At 32.4% G+C, this 22,092-nt stretch overlaps 1 protein-coding gene across 1 annotated transcript; it reads right to left on the bottom strand.

Moving 5' to 3' along the window:
• Positions 1-2,333: 2,333 nt before the first annotated feature.
• LOC110725729 (ubinuclein-1-like) lies at positions 2,334-18,597 on the bottom strand. Its single transcript, XM_021905197.1, has 13 exons — positions 17,473-18,597; positions 16,273-16,359; positions 16,019-16,108; positions 15,747-15,823; positions 14,759-15,296; positions 12,678-12,777; positions 12,460-12,569; positions 12,258-12,344; positions 11,701-11,826; positions 10,356-10,490; positions 10,181-10,228; positions 8,736-8,837; positions 2,334-3,134 (listed from the first exon to the last, which is right to left on the bottom strand). The coding sequence occupies exons 1-13, from the start codon at positions 17,809-17,811 to the stop codon at positions 2,625-2,627; spliced, it is 2,349 nt and encodes a 782-aa protein (XP_021760889.1). The 5' UTR covers positions 17,812-18,597; the 3' UTR covers positions 2,334-2,624.
• Between the last annotated feature and the right edge of the window lie 3,495 nt (positions 18,598-22,092).

Genomic DNA, 22,092 nt, shown 5'->3' on the forward strand with positions numbered 1-22,092 from the left:
TCCCTATATATAGTTTTACGTAATGTGTTAATTTATAAATAATTTTAATATAATTTGTTTTTAGGTTAATTTGAATTCACTAATAAAAAATGGTAAATTTGCAATAATATTGACATATATAATTATGTTTACTGATATATTACTTGTTACATTATCTTTCTCATATTAAATAAATCAAAAAAATAAATCAAAAAATTATGATATCGTTAAAAAAGTAGTACAGAAAGATAATGATAGGTGAATCAGAAAACTTGTGCCATCAACATTTCTAATAGGATCCCAATCAAGTTTGGGCGTGATAATAGGTGAATTACAAATATATAAATTCATTTCTTTGATTTTTATCCGCATATTTCAATTATAATATTTTCAATCCAATTGTCATTCCTAATCAGAGTAAATTTTTCAAAATTGAGTCACATTTGTGAAATTTTATATCAAATGAGGTTGAGAGGGGGGAATAAACAGATACAAAATCTTCAAATTTGTCATGAAATAGTTTCTAATCACACGAAAAATTATTTTGGAAAATTTAAATTATTTTTTTTACTTATATTGAGTAAAATTTTCCTTCAATCAATATTAGACGAAAGTGTTGAACAAATTTAGTTTTAATTGAGGCATGAACGTAATCATCCTATAATAAAAAAATATGAAATTTAAAATGAAAATTAAGGTAATTTTATAACTTAATTAAGCCACCTAAATCACCTTCTCATTGTTTCCTAGTTTCCCCCTGTTTTTCATTTATGAATTATGATATGAGTTTTAACTTTTAAATGTGTCCCGTTTGTTTGGTTGGTTTTATTATTATTACTAGTTCAAAATCCATGCTATGCACGGATTTACAATAATATTTTACTATTTATTTATTAGAAACTATACAAAACGAATTATTATAAGTACAAATAAAAACATAAAAAAGTACAATAAACATTGTGATATACCATTAGATTAATATCAATGTCTACATTACATTACGATTTACAATTAATGTGAGATAGAAGAATTAATAAGATTTTAGTATTTGTAATATAAAATCTACTCTTTTCTTGTTAATAAAGTACTCAATGTTATTCTGGTCGATAATTGAAAAAAAAAAAACATTTGGTGATATCCTAAATAGTACTTTAATACCTAACATTTTATTCAATATCACTATTTTTTTAATTTTATTTAAATTATTATTGTTAAATATCACTCCCTAAATATAAGCCAAAAACTTCACCTTTAGATATAGTAACAAACTTATATATTAAAAAAAAAAAAAAATTATTTTGGCGGTAAAATTTTTTATATGGTGATGACACGTGTACTTAGGAGATATCTAGGTATAAATTATTATTTTTTAATTTATTGTTTAATTTGTTTATTATCTTTAAAATTTAATATCATATACTTGCATCATTTACATTGCCAAGATCATTCTGTGATTCCAACTATAAACATCATTATCAAATAAAAATTATGTAAAACTGATATTATTTAAATATTCATGAAGAAAAAAGTAGAATATGTGAGTAGAATACGAAATACTTCGTATACTAAATTAAAGTGGCGAAAAAAAAAACAAAGAAAAAATAAAATAAATGGCCCTTATGTCTTGTTTCGCCTAGGGCCCAAAAAATGTCGAGACCGTGCCTGTTTATCACATGACATTTTTGTAAATAAATTTTAAAAAAATCCATTAATATAGGCTCTACAATTGATGGTGATAGGATAAAATTGTCGATTGATTTATTTATAAAAATATCATATTATCATAGCAAATTTGTTTACCACTATGAGGAGCTAGGCAAGCTCATTGTATATACTTGAAAAGTACAGAGTAATGAACAATAATTTCATATTTAAATATTTAATGAGAACAGTTATAAAATTACAAACATTTGAGTAGTTTAAATTCATAAACATATGTAGTAGCAAATACATACAAAGCATAAATTAGCAAGAAAATAGTAAATGTGTTCGAGAATCATGATCCATATCGTAATTCAAAGTGCAACTGCACTCATACCAGTAATTGATTAATTTCTCCACCCCAAAATTCCCAATCGAATATTTATTGAATCATACTAAATCGGGGTTGTACAGTTAGTAACAAATTCAGTACTATGTTTGCCTCATGTTAAAGATTGAGCTTTATAGTGTAAATTGTTTTATAATTGTTGGTAAGAAGAGTGGAGGAGGGTGTTAACTTGAAAAAAAAAAAAAAAAAAAAAAAAAAAACCTTCCCATCAAAGTTTGTCTCATCTTGAAATCATAACGATAAGAAACTCAGACCTCAACAACTACAGCAAATTAATGGATGTATTGCAAAAGAGTGATGAAACTGGTTAAACTCGCCCTTTCGGGCTGTATAAAGCTAGGGAAGAGAGACGATTCAGAAAGGATGTATGAATGATTATCAGCTACCGGTGACATACAGCTCTACTTTTTCTATTCAATTGTAAAAATGAGCTTCTAAAAGAAGGAAAAGGAAATTTAATTACAAAACTGGCTAAGCTAAACTCACCTGCTGAAGACAAATGGAGCCAGGGGCGAGATGAGAAATAAAGATTTAAAAAATAAATAAAAAAAATCAACTTTGTTACACAAGCAGGTTCACGATGATGATGTATTGATCACGTCAGTGGTTCAAACCGGAACTCGTCGTAACTTGACTTAAGAGAAGAATTCTGGAGTTGGCCAGCAGTTGCAGCATGTTTGGGCTGTTTTTGTCTATCATCGCCTTGATGAGAAGATAGCTTCTCAGAACGCAAGGGTATCTCTCCCAACAGGTTTTCCGTCCTCTTCTTTACCTTTTTCTTTACACCCATATCAATCCTACCATCTATCAGAGAATTGTTCTGTGTTACCTTCACTTTCTCTTGCTTCAAACGTTCAAAATTGGGCACATTTGTCGGGGGGATTGACACAGAAGTGGCAATACTTGTGCTAACTGCAGTCGTAGTTGCAGGTGCGACACTTGTTACAGTGGAAAATCTATTTTGCTGAGTTGCAACAGCTATACTGGGATCAGAGACCATTTTCGTGTCCACAAACTGCGATTGAACAGCTGAACTAGACTCAACACGAACAGTTTCTTCTGTGTTTGCAGCTAGCACTTTTTTCCTCCTGATTTTCTCCTGGTCCTGCAGAGTACAGGAGCAGAATATTTCATTAATTCATAGTTAAAGGTCATCATCATGGCATATGGCTTCAGATTATAACTGCTCATGACTATGCAAGGTTAAACTATAAAAAAAATACTTAATACATTCCCACACAGCAGCATATCGGATGAATTGAAACAAGTTTAAAGCCAATAACAAACCCACAAAATGTAAATGCACAATCTCACAATCCAAATGATGCTGATCATCTCACTATCTCAGGTATGAATTCCATGTTCAAGTAGAAACAAATAATGGTGAAATGAGGTATTCACCAAAAAACAACAAGAGAACTGAAGTAAAAGCAAAAACAAAAACACAAGGGTAATTAAATTAAGCTATCACGGAGCAGAATGAATCAGTAAGGGAATGAGAGGATCACCACGAGTGATCAAAATGGAAGCTAACCTATTTCTTGTCAAAATATGAGCTATATACCCAAAACAACAAAAGCACTGAAGTAAAAGCAAAAACAAGAATGCAAGGGTAACTAAATTCAGCTAGCACGGAGCAAAATGAATCAGTAAGGGGATGAAAAGATCACCTTGAGTAATCAAAATGGAGTCTAGCCTATTTCTTTTTGGACCAAAGCTAAACAAGACTATGTGACAAAGAGCTAGTATAAGAATGGAGCATTACAAACAACAAAGTTTTACAAAACAACATCAACAAAATGTTTCTCATATTTCAAGAAATACAATCATTTAACTTGGATCAGTCAAACCTCATTAGAACAATGTAAACCAATTTAAATTAAGCCATATTTGATCAAATGGATCACAATCAACTGAATAAGATCAAATTTTATTCAGTAGCATTAATTACAAGCAAATAGGGTCAAAGTAAATTAATTTAAAACATATCAAATGAACGCAATGACAAACAACAGCCTAATTGGATTAAAGTAAACTAACTTGGATCAATCAGGCAAACATTATAAATCAAAACAGTTTTTTTAACCACAACCACCCCCCCCCCCAACAAAAATAAATAAATAAATAAAAGAAGAGAGAGAGAGAGGATCAAAATCAACCATATAAGCTGAATTGGTTAACCAGATTCAAGCAGCATTTTACAGAAGAAATCAAGTACAAATGGCGAAAGGAGAGACAATGTGGAACCAGCTCAGATGATCAATACCTTTTAATGGCAATGGAGTATCTTAAAAGATGAAAATCACAATCCCTAAGAATTTACTATCATAAGGAAGTTAGCATTTAAACTTTAAATATTTAACACTTAGTTAAGAATACATGACCAGGCTAGGCTGATGCTTTAGAAACAAAAAAAGAAAAAAAAAAGAAAAAAAAAAAATTAGAAAAGGGCATCCACCACTGATTAAGAGATCCCAAAAGACAAACTAACAAGCCTATGGGGTGGGATAAAGGGAGGAGTGACACAAAAAGAGAAACCAAGGAAGAGCCCAATGCCACAATTACAAGCAGTTTTACATAGTAATTGAAATGGAATTACTATAAATAGAAATAGCAGTCCAAATTATAACAAATTGCTACTTTATTTGATGATCTCACAACATTATCCACCCAAAGGTCCATCAATACACAACGAAAGTGGCAGATCAAAACAGTAGCTAATTACACATTATCAGGACATTTCCCAAGATCATACTTGTTGAGTTGTTGGCTGGAATTCTAATTCAGAATATCAAATAAAGATTTCCATTCGATCATCATTTATGCTTTCTTTTTGTATCTACCTCAAATATCCATAACAATTCGCAATCTGAATGCTTGAATTCAGACTACAAATACAGCCCAGCATGAGAAATAAGTAAACTAGTTCACCACACACACAAAACCATATATCCCTAGTACCATGGCACGGGAATATACATGTAGTAAAAATAAAAATACCTAAACAAACATTTATATAGAAAGGAAAATACAATAGCCTCTTACAGCTGGCACTTATACAAGTGTAAAACCTGATTTTTGTGAGGAAATGAAAACTTGAGACAACTAAGTCTTCCTTTATACTAACTAAAATAAATATAAATAAATAAATAAATTACCAAAACAAAGATTAGAACATTAACAACACATCAGATAGGTGATCATAAAGTCATAATAAGCGAAAAGAATGATATTAAGTGAAATTTTGCAAAGATTGTATTGTCCAAACGTATAGTGTTCATAGTAATGCAAACCCATCCCCAAACTAGTGTTCATAGTAATTGGATGGTAACGGAAAAAATTATGGAAAATAAATAAATTGGAATACACTAGAATTACCATGTCATAGATATACGACTTTCCTTACAAATATGCTAACAAATTCATTGTTAACTAATGTATTGCCACATACCAAACAAGGTATAAGGACTAAAGGGAGATTCTCAGCAGTCCAAAAAAAACATTATCAAGAATTATTGGCTTTATTGCCACATACCAACAAACATGGTATACGGACTAAAGGGAGATTCTCGGCAGTCCAAAAAAAAAGGGAAAGATATTTCTACTTAAGATTATTTTTGAGCAAAGTACTAATGCTCCACATCAATCCAAGCACCTGAAAACACCCTTGTACCCCAGATATGAAATGGCACACATTAATTTAAGAAGAGGACATAAGTTCCAGAAAATAAACATGTCCAATATCAAATAAACCCCTGAACCCGATTCTAGGCCCCATTAAATAGAAAAAATTGCCAGATCTCTGGTCCTAGCAAAAATGCACGTATGTTATTATGCATGTACGTTATTAGTTAACATACAAGTGAACATCAGAACACTAATATTTTACTAGAATGCATACCAATGTTTTTTTTTTTTTTTTTTTTTTTTTTTTTTTTTTGTGAGGAAATGCATACCAGTGTTTACAAGAATGCATAACAATAATTTACATATCATGCGAGTTTTAAAAACCTAACAGATCAAGCAAAATCATATATAAATGCAAAGTATTCTGTAGACTTTGTAAGTTCAGCAATAAATATACGAGTCACGTAATAATTAAACATAAGAGTTCCTATGTTGGACCCTCGACACTCGAACATGGGTATGACACTTGGATATTTCACTTTTGGTTCAAAACTATGAATTTTTTTTTTTACAAAATAGCCGAGTCGGACGCTTGGAGACATACCCGTGTCGGACAAGGGTACCTGAGTCCATGTAACATAGCATAAGACGCAAGAATGACCCTATATATTCCTTACACTTCCAATAAAACATTTTAGTAACAAATTTGGTATGTTATCTTTTCATTTAAGGGCAACTTTCTATATAACAAAATTCCTTAGAATAATACCCTTAATCAACTTAACAGTCATTTTTGTCTCACATTAGTTAACAGTAAGCAGCACATACACCTTTTGTGGCAATTCTCCAAAATGGAAACTCTCCTAGATTAGCTAATAATAGCCAAGTACCATGGACAGCGGTGAAGAAAAAAAAAAGGAACAAATCCTGAATGGAGACTCAAAAAAAGAACTAAAAGTGCAGAAACTACCACATCAAAAGCATAATAAAGGGATCACTAAGTATTTTGTGTCCATGCTACTTAAAAGTTTGAACCACTTAAACTTCTTGGCTTCTTGCCATCACTCATTTTGTTAAGCATTGTTGTCTTTTCCTTTTTTGTACACGGAATGGGGAGAGGCAAGCTTAGCACATCAATAATGACTTTTTATCTTTAAAGCACTTTATTGAGATACTCTAGAAATTGAAGTAGAATGATATCTAAAGACAGCAATTGCTAGATATAAAAAGGCCAAACTATCATAGCTGCATCATTGAAGCGGCAGTCTTCAAAACAGCTTCCAAATCAATGTTAGATAAGGTAAATACGAATGTGATCGGTTGGAGAAAAATACATAAATAATTTCGGTAGTAGGGACTAAGAAGTAAGAACTAATCAAAACAAGACCATGGTCCTTACCCATAAAGATCACAGCCATCTACAAGATCTACCACCAATCATGTGGTCAGAAGAGTTTGAACCTAAAAAAGATCAAGCCAATTCCAAGAAAGTGTAGATCTTAAATTCATAATCTTACCATATCAGATAAATCACAGCATTTACCTTTATCAATCGCTTCTGATTGACTACAACACTTCATCATTGGGAAAGGACCCAGTAATATTAAATAGCTCCTAGCTTCACTATACATTATAAAATCCTACTCTCATTTTCACACAATATAAAGGCGGGTACTAGCCAGGAGAAACGGGTAGCTCCTGGACACTACCTGGTTGCGAGTCGGTGCGACAGGTGAATGGCCAACCAAAGGAGTCACATTCGAGCAAAAGAACGGGACTTTCGCATGCAGTACACAGAAGGTGGCTCCATACTAGTAAAAAATACCTTTATAGAGCAGAAAAGCAAGGGAAAAGCAAGCTTATACTTTAACATGAGTAAGAGTCAGCCTGGCCCGGGTTAACTCACTTGAAGGAAAATGGTAGATACACAGCTTTGGGAGGGGAAACTGATCCCATTTTTCGGCGTGCCACGCCGCACCGATAATCAGACCATTACCCACCTAGCCCTCTAAAATTGCTCCACCAACTCAAATTTATATTATCAAGTCCCAATATCCCTTTTCACGCCATATAAATGCTCTGATAATCCCACTTTATTTTATAAAGTCATAACTCATTCCCACAACCTATATTGTCTTAAAGTCTTGACTATGTGCAATACTTAGTGCCATGAGCTAATGACTGATCCAAAGTAAAGGGAGTACAAGGTTTGTTTACACTCTCTTGGTTTTCATTCTCTTCATCAGTAGGCCGCTCAAAAGGAACTTCACAAAAGATCCTAGAAAGAACAGCATTACAGATGAAGAGAGGGAGCAAAATAGTTCAGGAAGTAATATTTGATAAAGTGATATAAAAATAACCTAATGAAAAGAAGTAATTGACTGTTATACAAGTAGAACTCCTCCTTTCTCCAACCCCAATAAATCAAACTCATAAATAAAGTAAAATCACGATAAATAATAACACTAGAGAAAGAAAAATGATTCGACAAATTGCACTTTGTTAAAGCTACCCTGATATTGAAAAATCATCACAGAAAAGATTACTAGATCAAACTTTAAATAAGATTATCACAAACAGCTACCATAGGAAAACAAAATCAAGCAGAACAAAAAAGAAGAGATGAAGACCTTATCACATAAAGAATAAACACAACAAACCCTGAGAGTAGCATGAAGACAAATTATGTCTAAGTAAAAGTTCAGGCAATAAGAGTTTCAAATGGAAAAGACACCTAGGACAATCTTCTAGGCAAGCCAAAAAGAACAAAGAAAAAAATGTATCTAAACTACAGAGGTCAAGAACCTTGTTTCAAATAGCACAACCATGCTGTGATTGCTATCAATTAAAATTCCACACATGAACTGATTAACATGTACCATGTAGTCTCTAACCCCACATCACCACTAAACTGAAAATAATATGCCCTGTGTAAGTGAAAAAAAACAATAGACACTACTGTCCACACCAGAAAACAAGCAAATAGAAGACCATAAGAAACAACAGATTGTAGTAAGCAACCCTTGCTGACATCCAAAGCTCAGTAGATGTACATATAATACTCAGAGATCATCCCCACCTTATTCTTCTCATTCAGTGCCCTCTTCCGTTCTTTTGCTCGACAGATAGCACGCTTGATCCCATGATTGTCCATGACTCCTTTAGGCCATAGTTCAGCAAGCTAAATAATGAAACAATGAATATCAATTTATCTTTTAAAAAAAAAGAAAAAAAGAAAAAGATGCAATGCAAGTAATGCCACTGAAACAAACAACAGAATAAAGTAAAGAGTAACAAAAGTCATGGCTATGAAGTGTTTCTGCAGAAAACAGGTAGATGCCACAATTGACTAGCAATTGAAAAGCGAAATTCAAAAAGCAATGAACAACTAAGAACTAAGTCAACAAACACCTTGAAACATTGAAATAAGCTAATCTCTCAAATCCCAGATTGCCAAGAGCAGCAATATGTAAAATTTGGAAACGGTGCCATAGCACCATTACTTCATAAATATCTCTAAGACAAATCTCCAATGGTTAACAAAAAAGAAAATTTATATTGTGAGCAAGCACTCTATATAAATGGCCCAGCTACATCAGATTATGAATCAAATTAGAAAAAAAGTTTGGTTCCTTCATGCATATCAGCTAACTCAGGGATACTGCAATACAAAACATTAAACAGTACTCCATCCATTTTAAGCGCCTCCAAGGCTTATAAATAAAAGCTTTATTGCATCACTTTCCAATACTGGCTGTTTTTTTAAGTGCATCACTTCTTTTTTTTAGACATCCTTATTTTTTATTATATCTTTCTCCTCAAATGGTCCCCACTCTTAAAACTTTTTTTTAATTAGTTCCCTCCTCTCACATCCCTGGAGTATAACTTTTAATTCCCCAAGAGACCCCACATAACAATATTTTACTCCATTCAACTTACTTTCCTAAGACTATATGCCGGTCGAACCGATGCACTCTAAAAAAAAAAAGTAATATTTAATTGTTCAAGAATAAGTGGTTATTAATGTATTAGTGATAGTACCTATTAAATTAAACAAGTGACCGGCTTTCTAAATCAAGGAAGGGGGAAAAAAGACTAGAAAAAAATACACAGAGATAGGCAAGCTGTTGGTCATATCAGCATTGCCTTTAGTAATGCTGGCAACACTCCTAGAATACTGTGATGCTCAAACCGAGAATTTATCACATAAGATTTTAAAAGGCTTGATGGACTATATCACTTCAACAACTCAACAAGTTTAGCAAGAGCAGCCGATTAAAAAGATAAATGGACTATCAAGTTAGAATATATTGCATGCATATTTATTGTCTAATTTTTCTCTAGAGTGATGATACAGGCTCCTTGGTATACAAGAATCACCAGGTAAGAACATATTGCACCATTGAAGAAATAATAACTCATACATGACATGACCAATAGAAAAAACAAATTAAAAAGGAAAGCGGAGCCATAGAGGCGAGCAATAGCATGCTACAAACGGACAGCGATGAAATAGTAGCATACCTCAGCATATAATTTTCTGACTTGAGGAGTTGCATCTTCATCAAGTCCCTGATTAAAGAAAAAAAATGACTTATCCTAGATTAAAAACTATAAAAGAAAATCGTTCATTTTTATAATTTATTATTTTTTTTGGGTATATATTTGCTTAAATGAAATTTAGTATTGATGGTCATACATCAACGAAAATATCATAGAGATCACAAATCTTATCCTCCAATGTAGCATCCATACAAATCTGCCCTTTTCCTGTCTTTTCTAAAAGACCACCCTCTTGAAATTCACCCGATCCTCCACCTTGTTGTTCAGCTGCCTGCAAATAGGTGCAACATTGGTAAATTCAGATTATACCCTCTGCAAAGAGCATAGCTCCTAATCTCTAACTATTAATCCTCTTAAACTCTTCTGAATGTTTTTTTTTTAAACAAGACAAATGTAATGAGCTACAGGAAGTAATCATGTTCTTTCAAAGTATTAGACCAAGATCATTGCAAGTATTTCAGAAACAGACCTATTCCTACAGGCATCTTTCCCTACCCAGGACCCTGCCCTCAGCAGGATCTTCAATACAACACTTTGTTGTATCAGTTACCATAAAGCAGATAAACATATACTACATTGGATCTTAACTTTGACTTACCTCAACAAATCATTGCATCAGCAACATGAATATTATTGGTATCAGACATGTATATCACAGCTCCAAACCCAGTATATCACAGCAGCATATGGAATCTGAGCTCTTAACTCATCTAAATCCAAAATTCTTTAACAAATTTTCAAATAACTATCCTTTTTAAAGAATAAGAACAGATCTCTTTCTCAGGTTTGGAAAACACCAACACATTAATCTATTAAAGCTACTAATCCACCAGGTAGTAAAGCCTATAATTTTACACACCCGATTACCCGAAGCAGAAGAGGGAGATTACAGGAGAAGTTTATGTATTACTACAGATTTAATAGAATATGTTTATTCGAAAGGCAACAGCCTTCCACAAAAGCCTTAGATAGTTATCCTTTTAAATGATAAAGAACAATCCCCGTTTTTAGGTTTGACAAACACCAACACATTAATCAATAACAGTTACCAGTACACCAGGTCATAGAAACTATAGTCCTACACAGTACACACCAAACAAAATAGGAAGACTACAGAAGAAAAGTTTCATCTATATCTTACAAATTTATTAGATGTGTGCACCAAAAGAGCATGTTTATTAGATGTTTTCAAAAGGAGCAACAACTTTCCACAAAAACCTTAGATAGTTATCCTTATAAAAGAAAAGGAACAAATCACTATCTTAGGTTTGGCAAACAGCCAAACACCAACACTTTAATCTATTAAAGCTACTAGTCCACCAGGTCATAAAGTTTATAGTCCTACAAACTCAGAACAGAATAGGAAGCTTACAGAAGAAAGTATTATTTAAATCTTACAAAGAAAATACTTTCTAAAGGTACAACGGCCTTCCACAAAAATCTATTTAAGAGATAACATAAAAGTGCATGGATGTGCGTACCTTAGACATCAGGGACGGAATACGAGTTTTAATCATTTCAACAACCTCCTTCTTTGTTTGTTGGAACTTGTCATCTTTCTCTTGTTTCGCAGACAAGCTCATGGTCATCATTAGTTTTAGGTGCCTCTGTCAATTAATACAAAAGAGATATTTTAAAATGATATAAAACCACTGCACATTAGACTCAAGCTCATTCAACTATAACTAAGAAGTAACCAATCAGATACATCCATCAGCAGCAAGAAGACCAATAACTAAGAGATAACCAACCAGTTTTCTATCTTATCCAAGATGACAGATCATAATATCAGCTGTAAGCAGATAGTTATAATATGTCACAATTGTTCACAAATAGTGAAACCCTCACAGTTCTATTATCATAAAACAGAACAGCAGTAAGAATCACACTTGGTAAAATTTTCATCACATAAGAAGAAGAATACTAGAAGAGGAAGCGTCTTGAACATGTCAAATGGAGATTGCAGCTTGGGTAGCTTATAACGTCTCATCAACAAACATGTCAAAGCTCAGATCAGTAACTACTATTGAACAGTTACCTTTAAGGTTCTGAGCTGAATTAAATGCCCCAAACTATCCATAAGACGGTTCAGGAGTTCCTTTGACACCTTACCATTGTTTGCATGCTGCAAAACCATGAGCAGATTGCTTTAATTTTTATATACAAAGATGTAAGAAAAATAAAGATAAAAACCAGAAGATATACAAAAAGAGGTTCCAATCCAGATTATGTTCACATACAGCAAGTCTAGAGACTTTGGCAAGCCGCTGCTTGATTTCTCGAGGCAATCTTCTTTTGACAGACTGCCCTGATGAGTCAGCATCTTGAGCATCTGGAGCTGGTGGTCTCGCTGCAAGGTTGGAGAAACAAAATTACAATCGGGCCTATAAAAAAGATACAGCAATTGTTATCAGATATCAGTATCGATGAACCAATGCCAAGAAAGCATGGTCCTCACATTCTGCAACTGCCTTTTCCAGTTCTCTGACGGCCTTCTCCAACACATTAGCTTTGGGCTTAACACTAGAACCTTCCTTTTTATGCAAAACAGAAATTTTCTGCATATGAAAAATCAAGTCAAAATACTGATTACTGCAAAAACATACATAGCAATCCAAAGAACCTGCAGTTTTGTGCAATGAATAAACCACCTAAGAAGAAAAGGGAGAAAGCCTATATGTAATAATAGAAAAGAACTTTAAACCAAAAGGCAAGAATTGGATGAAGTGACAGGAGGAATCTAGCCATCAGAAAAGTCAAATGCACTCTTATAGTCTTATGTAAGCCCTTAATTGATGCGGTCATTACTACAATCTTTTCATCAAGGATAGATTGACCAGAAGTCCAACTCCAGAACCAGGATTATGGAATGAATTTAACAGGCATAAACAACTAGGGGGGAAAAAATCTATAACAAGAAAAGTCAATAGTTAATGTAAATGTGCGGAAACAGAATTTTTTGGTAAACACCATCTATAAGACAACTGAAAACAGAGCATCATTGAGAAAATAAAATATAATTAAAACCCATTAACCAGTGTTTTATAAGGCATGAAGTGCACAGAGGTGACAAGGTTCCAAAAGCTAAGCATAAGGTGAGAGGCATATGTATGCGACTAGACAAAGCAAGGCAAATGTTTCCTATGTGAAAATGTATAGTTACAATGATCCTACACAGAATGTTTTACACATTTTAGAACTAATAAGTTATAAAATCACTGGATACTAACACAGCTGTGTCATAACATCATAACAGTTAATAATATAAACTACAGGATTTGCAAGCCTTTTCACACTGCCGTTAGCCATCACACATTGCATAGAGCTCCAAGCAGATGGACATTAATGACAATTATGCATCATTGAAAGCTACCAAAGAAGGAAGGCAGCGAAACAAATACAGAAACGGTAAACTCAGGTTGAATGATTAACATTAATAGTGTTCGGAAACTTTATAAATGAGTAAATCTATGGAAAAGTAAAAGTACGGAAATATGTAGAAAAGCAAACATTTTAGATAACAAGTTTTATTTGTTTGGCAACTGAAATTAAAGGAAATGTTTACTTAGCTTTCTTTGTGTGGTTTGTTTGATGAGGGAAAATATTGACATTGCAAGTAAAACCACGAGTATTATAAGTTTCCACAGTTTTCAATAATTTTTCCATCGATTTTGAAAAGAACACTATATTACCCATTTTTAACAATAAGATTTCCACAGTTCTACATTTATACTTTTTATTGTTTTCTCAACCCATAAACAAACATGGTAAAATTGAAGAATCCATATACTTATACACCTTTAGTTAGTCTTAACTATTAATGCCAAGTTCACAAACATAGTATGATTGCATCTCCCAAAATTTACGGCAAAAGCAGACCAATTACAACCCCGCTTAGAGGAAGGAGAAATCATCAAGAAAGCAGACGAAAAACTCTACAGTCAAGTCACATAGGACAAGATAATTTACTCAGGATACACAGACAAAAGGATTGGAATTAATTAACTATGGCAGTTACTTTTGAGCTTACAAAGAAAACTCATTAATATTTATCGTATTCATCCTTTAGTTATGACATACTATAAGTACCCCATCCATCCTAGAATATAAAACATCTTTCTTTTAAAACTCACACACACACACACACACACACACAAGCATGACCCTATAACTAGAACAAAGGGAGTAAATAAATACAACCAAGAGTTATTTTATATTATAGAGGTTGTAACGATACCATTACAAAGCCAACAACAATACATATTGCTGTTGTGTACACACAAAATGTATGACTCTTGAGTTTTGACTTTTACTTAACAAAGATAATAGCCTTATTTGTGTTCTTAACAAATTTAATAGAGAATATGACAAGGAAATGCAATACAAAACTTCAGAGAGAAAATAATGCCAAATTCTGCAAATCAGATGTCATTATGACATACTTTCAAGCTTACAAAATGAACTCAGAAGGCAACAAAATGTAAGCAACATCTTAAATCACAAGAGTAGAGCCCATCAAAGTAAAGGGCATCTGCTTACCATAGGCTGTATAGTCTGCTTATTGTCAGGAAGATTAAGGTCTATCCTTTCACGCATGCCAATCTTATCCTTTGGCTGTGCAGCTAAATCAGATTCCTCAACATGGTTTGGCTTAAGGGATTGACTTTTATGTATAAATTCGGATTTATCGCCATTTTCGCTAGCCTCTCTCAGCTTGCCACTAGAATTTTTTCCCATTATCCCAGTCTTTTGCTTGTCACTGTTCTCTGCTAAAGCTGATGATGTATCACCATGTGAAGTCCTCAAAGATGCATAAGGATCAAACAAAGATTTACTGTCAGCAATGTTTTTCAGAATGTTCTGAAATTTCATGTCTTCAGAGCTCTTCAATGAAGGACATTGCGATGTAGGCAAAACGCCCTTGTCAGCTGATGAGGCAGACTTGCCAGCACCCTTTTTACCCACTTTCATGGGCTTAATGGCACCCTGACCATCATGATTATCCCCAGGAGCCTTTGCTACTTCCTTCCTCCTCCTCTTCTTTGGCTGCTGACTAACTGATTCCACTGGCTCAATTCTAGGTTAAAGGAAGAAACATCAAATAAAAATATGAAATATTAGGCCATACTTAGAAGTTGAGTCAGTGTAATTTTAGGTAAGAAAACAAAATAGATAGAGATTTCCAATTTGAAGAAAAAAAGGAACTTCAAATCTTAAACAAGGGAAGAGCAGTTACTTTTCTTTTGAAGATGATAAAATATTAAAAAATTAAAAATTATATATAAAAACATAGACTTTTTTTGGACAAAGAGAGGGGGGAGGGAGATTGGCTAAGAGAAACATTTAACAAGGGCACAGCCGCACAACAAACAAAAGCTATAACAAAAGGGCTCCAAATGTCGAACAAAATTCTTTCAACTTAACAATTATGATGAAAAAAAATTCATATTTTTCTGTTATACTCTCAGCAGGAGCACAGTCAGAGCATAAAGACAATACAATGAATGGTAAACAATTAAGTACTTACACTTTCTCCAGTGTACCCCGATTCACAAAGTAACCATCATGCTTAGTCTTTGACTTGTCAACTTCGAAGTACTCATCCTGAACAATAATATGGACAAGCAGATTTAATTCATATAAAGATATAACCACTGCCAACAGTGATCGTCAAAATTTTGATCTCAAATTAAGTCATAGCAGAGGCAAACAACTCCAAAGTTCAAAGGCAAACAAACTAAAAGGACAGAAACAAAGCCAAATGTCTCCACACAATTCAGTACAGATACAAGTACCAACCAGTTCAGCATCATCAATAAATGAATCTTCGGTATCATATTGATCGTCATCTGGAATGTCATCAAGATCTTCATCATCACTATCCTTGCCCTGAGAAGGTAAGTTCAACCGTTAAAAAAATAAAAAAACAGAAACAACCTTCAAGACAAAGGACCAACTAGCCTGTTATTAGTTTTTGACAAAGAGGAGAAAATTTCCAAGAAAACACTTAACATGAAAGCCTATCACTCCATTAATCAATAAAATGTTCTCACCGTATACAGACGCTCAATCTTCTCAATAACGGCACTGAAACGATTAGGAGCAGGTGCATCATTCATATCATTTGCAGCAGGTTGTCCCTACAATTGTGAGAAGCAAACAACATCTTAACATATGTTACTACTTAAATCTCTAAATTTCAACAAAGAAGATAAACTCCCAGAATCTATTTACTCTTGGCTAAATAAAAATAGGAACTACGACAAATCAGCACGGAGAAAAGAAATCTTTCCAAAGTAAATAACCAAGTAATTAAGCCAAAATTAAAGTGCAATGTTTCAACATGAAGGGTCAAAATCCTCACATCCAAAAGCTGTTCTTATTTATTTTCAAAGATCAAGGAGCATACTTTTTCAATCAAAACCTCAACACATCATTTGCACACAATCAAATACAAATGATTGACTATATAATGTCTACTCGAGGAATATGTAGAAGAACATGAACACAATGAACTAAAGCAAATCTAGCTACGGTTACTGTGATGACTGATATGGCAAAATAAAAAGTAATATCCCAAAAACTCTTTGATCTATCTAAACAAAAGGGAGAAAATATCATTAATGTCAGATGATAAATGACCCTGTTTTATAAGAATGGAGGCCTCTACCCCCCCCCCCCTCTTCTTCCGTTTTGGTGATATAAACATGCCACACTTGTCAGCTGAAAAATTAAAGTCAAAAATAGCTAATCGAATGAATTGAAGATCAACAATAAACAATGTACTATGTAATTAACACACATCCAACAACAGATCACACTTAGATATACTTGCACTATAATTTCAAGTGATTTCAAATAAATACAAGCGGAAATCCTAATATTAAACCCAACACTGGCTACTCGGCTAATACAAACAGCTCAAGAATAATGAACTCAACAAAATATGCCTAATTTAAAATTCGATCACAATCCGGTATCACTATATCTCTAATCGTTTACATCTCGCAAAAACTGAATTCAATTGCCAATTAACATTAGTCTACAATAATAACCAACACAAACAACAATCTGAAATTCATTGCTCGAAACCTTTGAAAACAACAATCAACAAAAACACATAAAACTAACTTCAATTGAGCAACATTACACGGCATTCTAATTTCTAATCCAAATAAAATAAAATAAAAACGAAATCAAACTCCCAACACTGGAAATTCACAAGACTAATAACACAACAATGCTAATTATACCGGAGCAAGGCGAGACTCGAGCGCGGTAAGCGAATTATTTGGTCCCGTAGGAGCGGCAACAGCAGCCGCGGTAGCGGCAACCGCACCACTCGCAGCAGCCGCAACAGCAGCGACAGGAACGGTAGCAGCAGGAGCAGCAGGAGCGGCGGCGGCAGCGGCGGAAGAAGAGGAACCATCAGTCTTAGCAGCATCTTTCATAAGCTTCTTCCATGAAACAATGGTAGTCTCACCAGGTCTCAGCTCCACCGTAAACCTAGTCCGGTCACCGATTTTCGCGCACGCCGACGGCCCTCTCGACGCCGAATTCGACGATTCTCCGGCAATTCCTCCTTCCACCATTTATAAACCCTAGAATTCACCACTCCAAATCAAACCGAAGAATCAAAACCGAGGAAATCGAAATCGAAACCGAAGAAGATCGAATTGGTTGAAGAATGAAGAACAAAGGAAGAAGAGAGAGGAGAGAGAAAATGGAAGAAGGTAACAATGGCGGGATATACGAAACGTTTCGAAGAAGAAAAAAAAAAGAGGTTTTTTTTTATTTATTTTTTAACCGGGAAGAAACGTTGTTGTTGTCATCTTCATCCTTCTTCCGTTCGATGGCTGCGCTTTACCATACTGTGTGTGAGTTTTTTCTTTCCTCTCTCTTAATCTTCTTCTCAAATCTAATTTTTATGTTTGTGTTTTTTTTTTAAAAAAAATTTACCCAAAAAAAATTTGATGCAAAAATATGAGTGAAGAGAATTTGAGATTTGGAAGAAGAAGAAAGAAAGAAAAATAATGGTATTTTTTGGGGTAATTTGGGATTTGATTAATGGGGTTAATCAAAGAAGATTAGGGGAGAATTTGGATTATGGAACATGGTTTTTTGGTTAAAGAGGTTTTAGGGTAAAAGTTATGGGTCAATGTGATGATAGCAAAAGGGAGAGGAGTGATGAAAGGCTAATTTTGTGGCAATGCATAAGAATAGAATATAGAGTATCTTACCACTTCATTTTGGTTTTGGATCATTTGGTGTCCATTAATATCTAATCACAATCTTTATTACTTGTTTGTATTAAATGTCTTTTTCGATTTGTTTTCTTTATACTTTAGGTCAAAATTCTGTATTTTTTGTGCTTTGCTATCCAAGGTTATTGAGCTTGTTTTTATTAAACGGTTTTATTAGTCGGTTTTGTTTAACAGATTTATTTGAAGGTTTTTTATCTATTAGTTTTCTTACATATAATTTTAAACATTTGAGGGTATTTTGGATTATTATTTAGCTATTTAGAATTTTTGTGTAACTCTTTCATGTTTCACATTGTGATTAATATATCTTAACTTTTATTCTTATTTTTTTAATAAATAACTTTTATTATTCCTTGTTTATTTAATATCTTTTGTGATCACAAATTGAAATCTATCTAATCCAAATTTTGCCAACTTTTTCTTACAAAATTGCACTGTATTTTATCCAAATCCACCACAAATTTTTTAAAAAAGGGTTAAAAAAAATCAACAATAAAAAGAAACTAAAGATGTAGTTCTACATTGGAATTTTAAATTTTACATTATACCAATTGAAAAGGAATAAAATACAGCAAAAAAAAATCAACCATAGAAAGAAACTATCAATTACATCACATTGGATCCTTTAAAATGTATTATTACCCTAAGGAAAGATTACTATTGTTTTTAAAAGATTATTATCTTATTATATGTAAAATATAGTTATTAAAAATTTGAGTGAAGTCACAAATCTTATTTTTGTTGAAGTGACTTATTTTGCTCATACGTGTGGATTTGTTTATGGGCTCAATATTCCCCCACTCAGCTCCCCTCATATGCGAGTTACCCATAATATTGGACCAAATCACAAGTCCAATGAGGTTCCATTACAAAACCATACGCCAATAAGAGGAATAGTCCCCCCCCCAAAAAAAAAAATATATAGGACACTTTCTCTTATTTTCTTAATGTAGGACACTTACATTTGTTGTTTTGAGAAATTTACACTTCAACATAACCTATATTTATACTATTATTAACACATATAATTATGCTCCGTGTTTATTATAGAGTTAATATTATAAAATAAATATTTAAAGATAAAATTTAGGTAGCTTAATACATGCCAAAAACACACCACTTGAAAAGTAATGACATTATCTCATGTTTTAATTTGTTTTATAAAACAAACAAGCAAATACAAAGTGCATACTATTTAGGAACAACCAATGAGACATTTCTTTGTGGTTAAGAACTTAAGATTGAGGGAATTTATACATTAGGTTGCAAGTTCAAATTTGCTAGCTCTATTTGTAATTGTATTGTTCTTGTAATTCTTTTCGGTTATCAAATAATTAGTTTACCCAACACCCCTAAAACAAAGGATGCATATAGCATGAAACCAACCTTTAGTCGTAGTTTACTACTCCCATTGTCCTCATCTGTTTGACTCATTATTATACTTTTCACAATTTTTAAAGACACGTCTTAATATGTAAATATCTCCAAATTGACTTATGTATAATTTATAAAACTTTGACATCCTAAAAGTTGACATTAAAATTAATTTAAAAAGATCCCACAAGATTTTTTTTTAACAATTTATAATAGATTGGTGATAATTTGAAATCAAAGTTTTTAAATTTAACTCACAAAAATGCAACAAGACAAACACATAGAGACATAGGGGTCACTAATTATTAGACTTACATTAATCAAAAGTTCACTCTTGATTAAAAAAAAAAAGAGAGAGAGAAAGAAAAAGAAAATTACATGACGTTGTTTCTTAACTCATTCGATTGCAAAATTTCTTTTTGTTATATGCATAATTTATATTAGATTATCATGCTAAATTAAAGTCTTTCTAAACTTTGAAATACAGCATTTCATGTCTAAAATCGATACCCAACTATGGGCCTGTTCTCTTCCGTTGAAATTCAGTTCAATTCAGTTTAGTTTAGTTCAGTTCAGTTCAACTCTTAATTTACGTCTTATGATATTGCTAATGATATAAAGCCAAATTTCATTCTTTATTACAACGACAACAACAACAACAACAACAATAATAATAATAATAATAACAACAACAATAATAATAATAATCAATAAGTAATAAATAATAATAATAATAATCAATAAATAATAATAATAATAACAATAATAATTGAAATAATAATACTAATAATAATAATCAATAAATAATAATAATAATAATCAATAAATAATAATAATAATAACAACAACAACAATAATAATAATAATAATAATAATAATAATAATAATCAATAAATAATAATAATAATAATCATCAATAATTAATAATAATAATAATATTATTATTATTATTATTATTATTATTATTATTATGTACATTTGTATATACACATATGTATAGTAATAAATAATCAATAAATAATCAAAGATCATTAATCCGTAGTTAAAAATCGCTAATTAATAAGTTCAGTTCAGTTCGGTTCAGTTCAGCTGAGTTCAGTCAATCGGAACAGGCCCTATGTTTACACAATTTACAATATTATTAAGACAGTGTATTGGTAAAAAAAATAAAATAAAATAAAATATAATTTACCTTAACACATTGCTTTTAATATCCAAGTTGGCCCAACTAAAATGACTCACTAGTAACTTAAACAGTATTCGAAAGTCAAAAGTAGCCTGAATCAATTCAACTAATCTAACCTACTTGACAACAAAGTCTACAATCAATTATACATGTAGTTGATTTTATTTCTTACAATATGCTACCCAATATTGATTGAACTTGTACGAGTAGCACCCCAATTGAAAGTCTAAATATGTCCTTGTATGTGAATAGACCCAAATACATTATAACTTATTTATGAATCCACATATGGATGATCAATTAAATTAGCTTGCTAGATTCCTAAAGGGTGGTAGTCACGATATATGATCAAATTTCGTCTAAATCATTACCACTATGCCTCTCTATATAAAAAAAGTTTTAAAAAACAATATAACATTATGATTCAAATTGTACAAAGCCGTACTGAACGACCTTTGACACCTCTAAATATTACAGAATATACAATTATTATTATTATTATTATTATTATTATTATTATTATATTTATTATTTATTATAAAGTCATGTTATCTTCACCTTAAAATAATAAATAACTTAAAATAGTTTAACTTCAGTAAAAAAAAAGTTTAGTTCAGCAAAGTTAATTTCAATTTAGTAAAAATAAATATTTTTATTCGTTAAAATTTAATAACTTAAAAAAAAAATATGATTGAGAATTAGTAAAAATAATTTTAGCTCATAAAAATTAATTTCAAAAGTTCGGCGAAAAGAACCAGGTCTAAGGGCTTGTTCATATTTACTGAACTGATTGGAGCTGAAGCGAACTGAACTGAATAGATTTGAAATGAATATTTTATGATAGAGGAAAATTAGGAGCTGAACTGAACTGAACTGATTGGAGCTTATCAACTGAACAGAACTGATTGGAGCTGAGCTGAACTGAACTAAACTGAACTGATTTGAGCCGAAATGAACATCCCTAAATTCAGCAAAGGAGGTATCAATTCCAAAAGTGTCACGTGACCTTTGTAGTACATATGTCGAAGGTTTTAACCATTTGTTTAGGG

Source organism: Chenopodium quinoa, unplaced genomic scaffold (genome assembly GCF_001683475.1).
Source record: "Chenopodium quinoa cultivar QQ74 unplaced genomic scaffold, ASM168347v1, whole genome shotgun sequence".
Classification (NCBI taxonomy): Eukaryota; Viridiplantae; Streptophyta; class Magnoliopsida; order Caryophyllales; family Amaranthaceae; genus Chenopodium; species Chenopodium quinoa.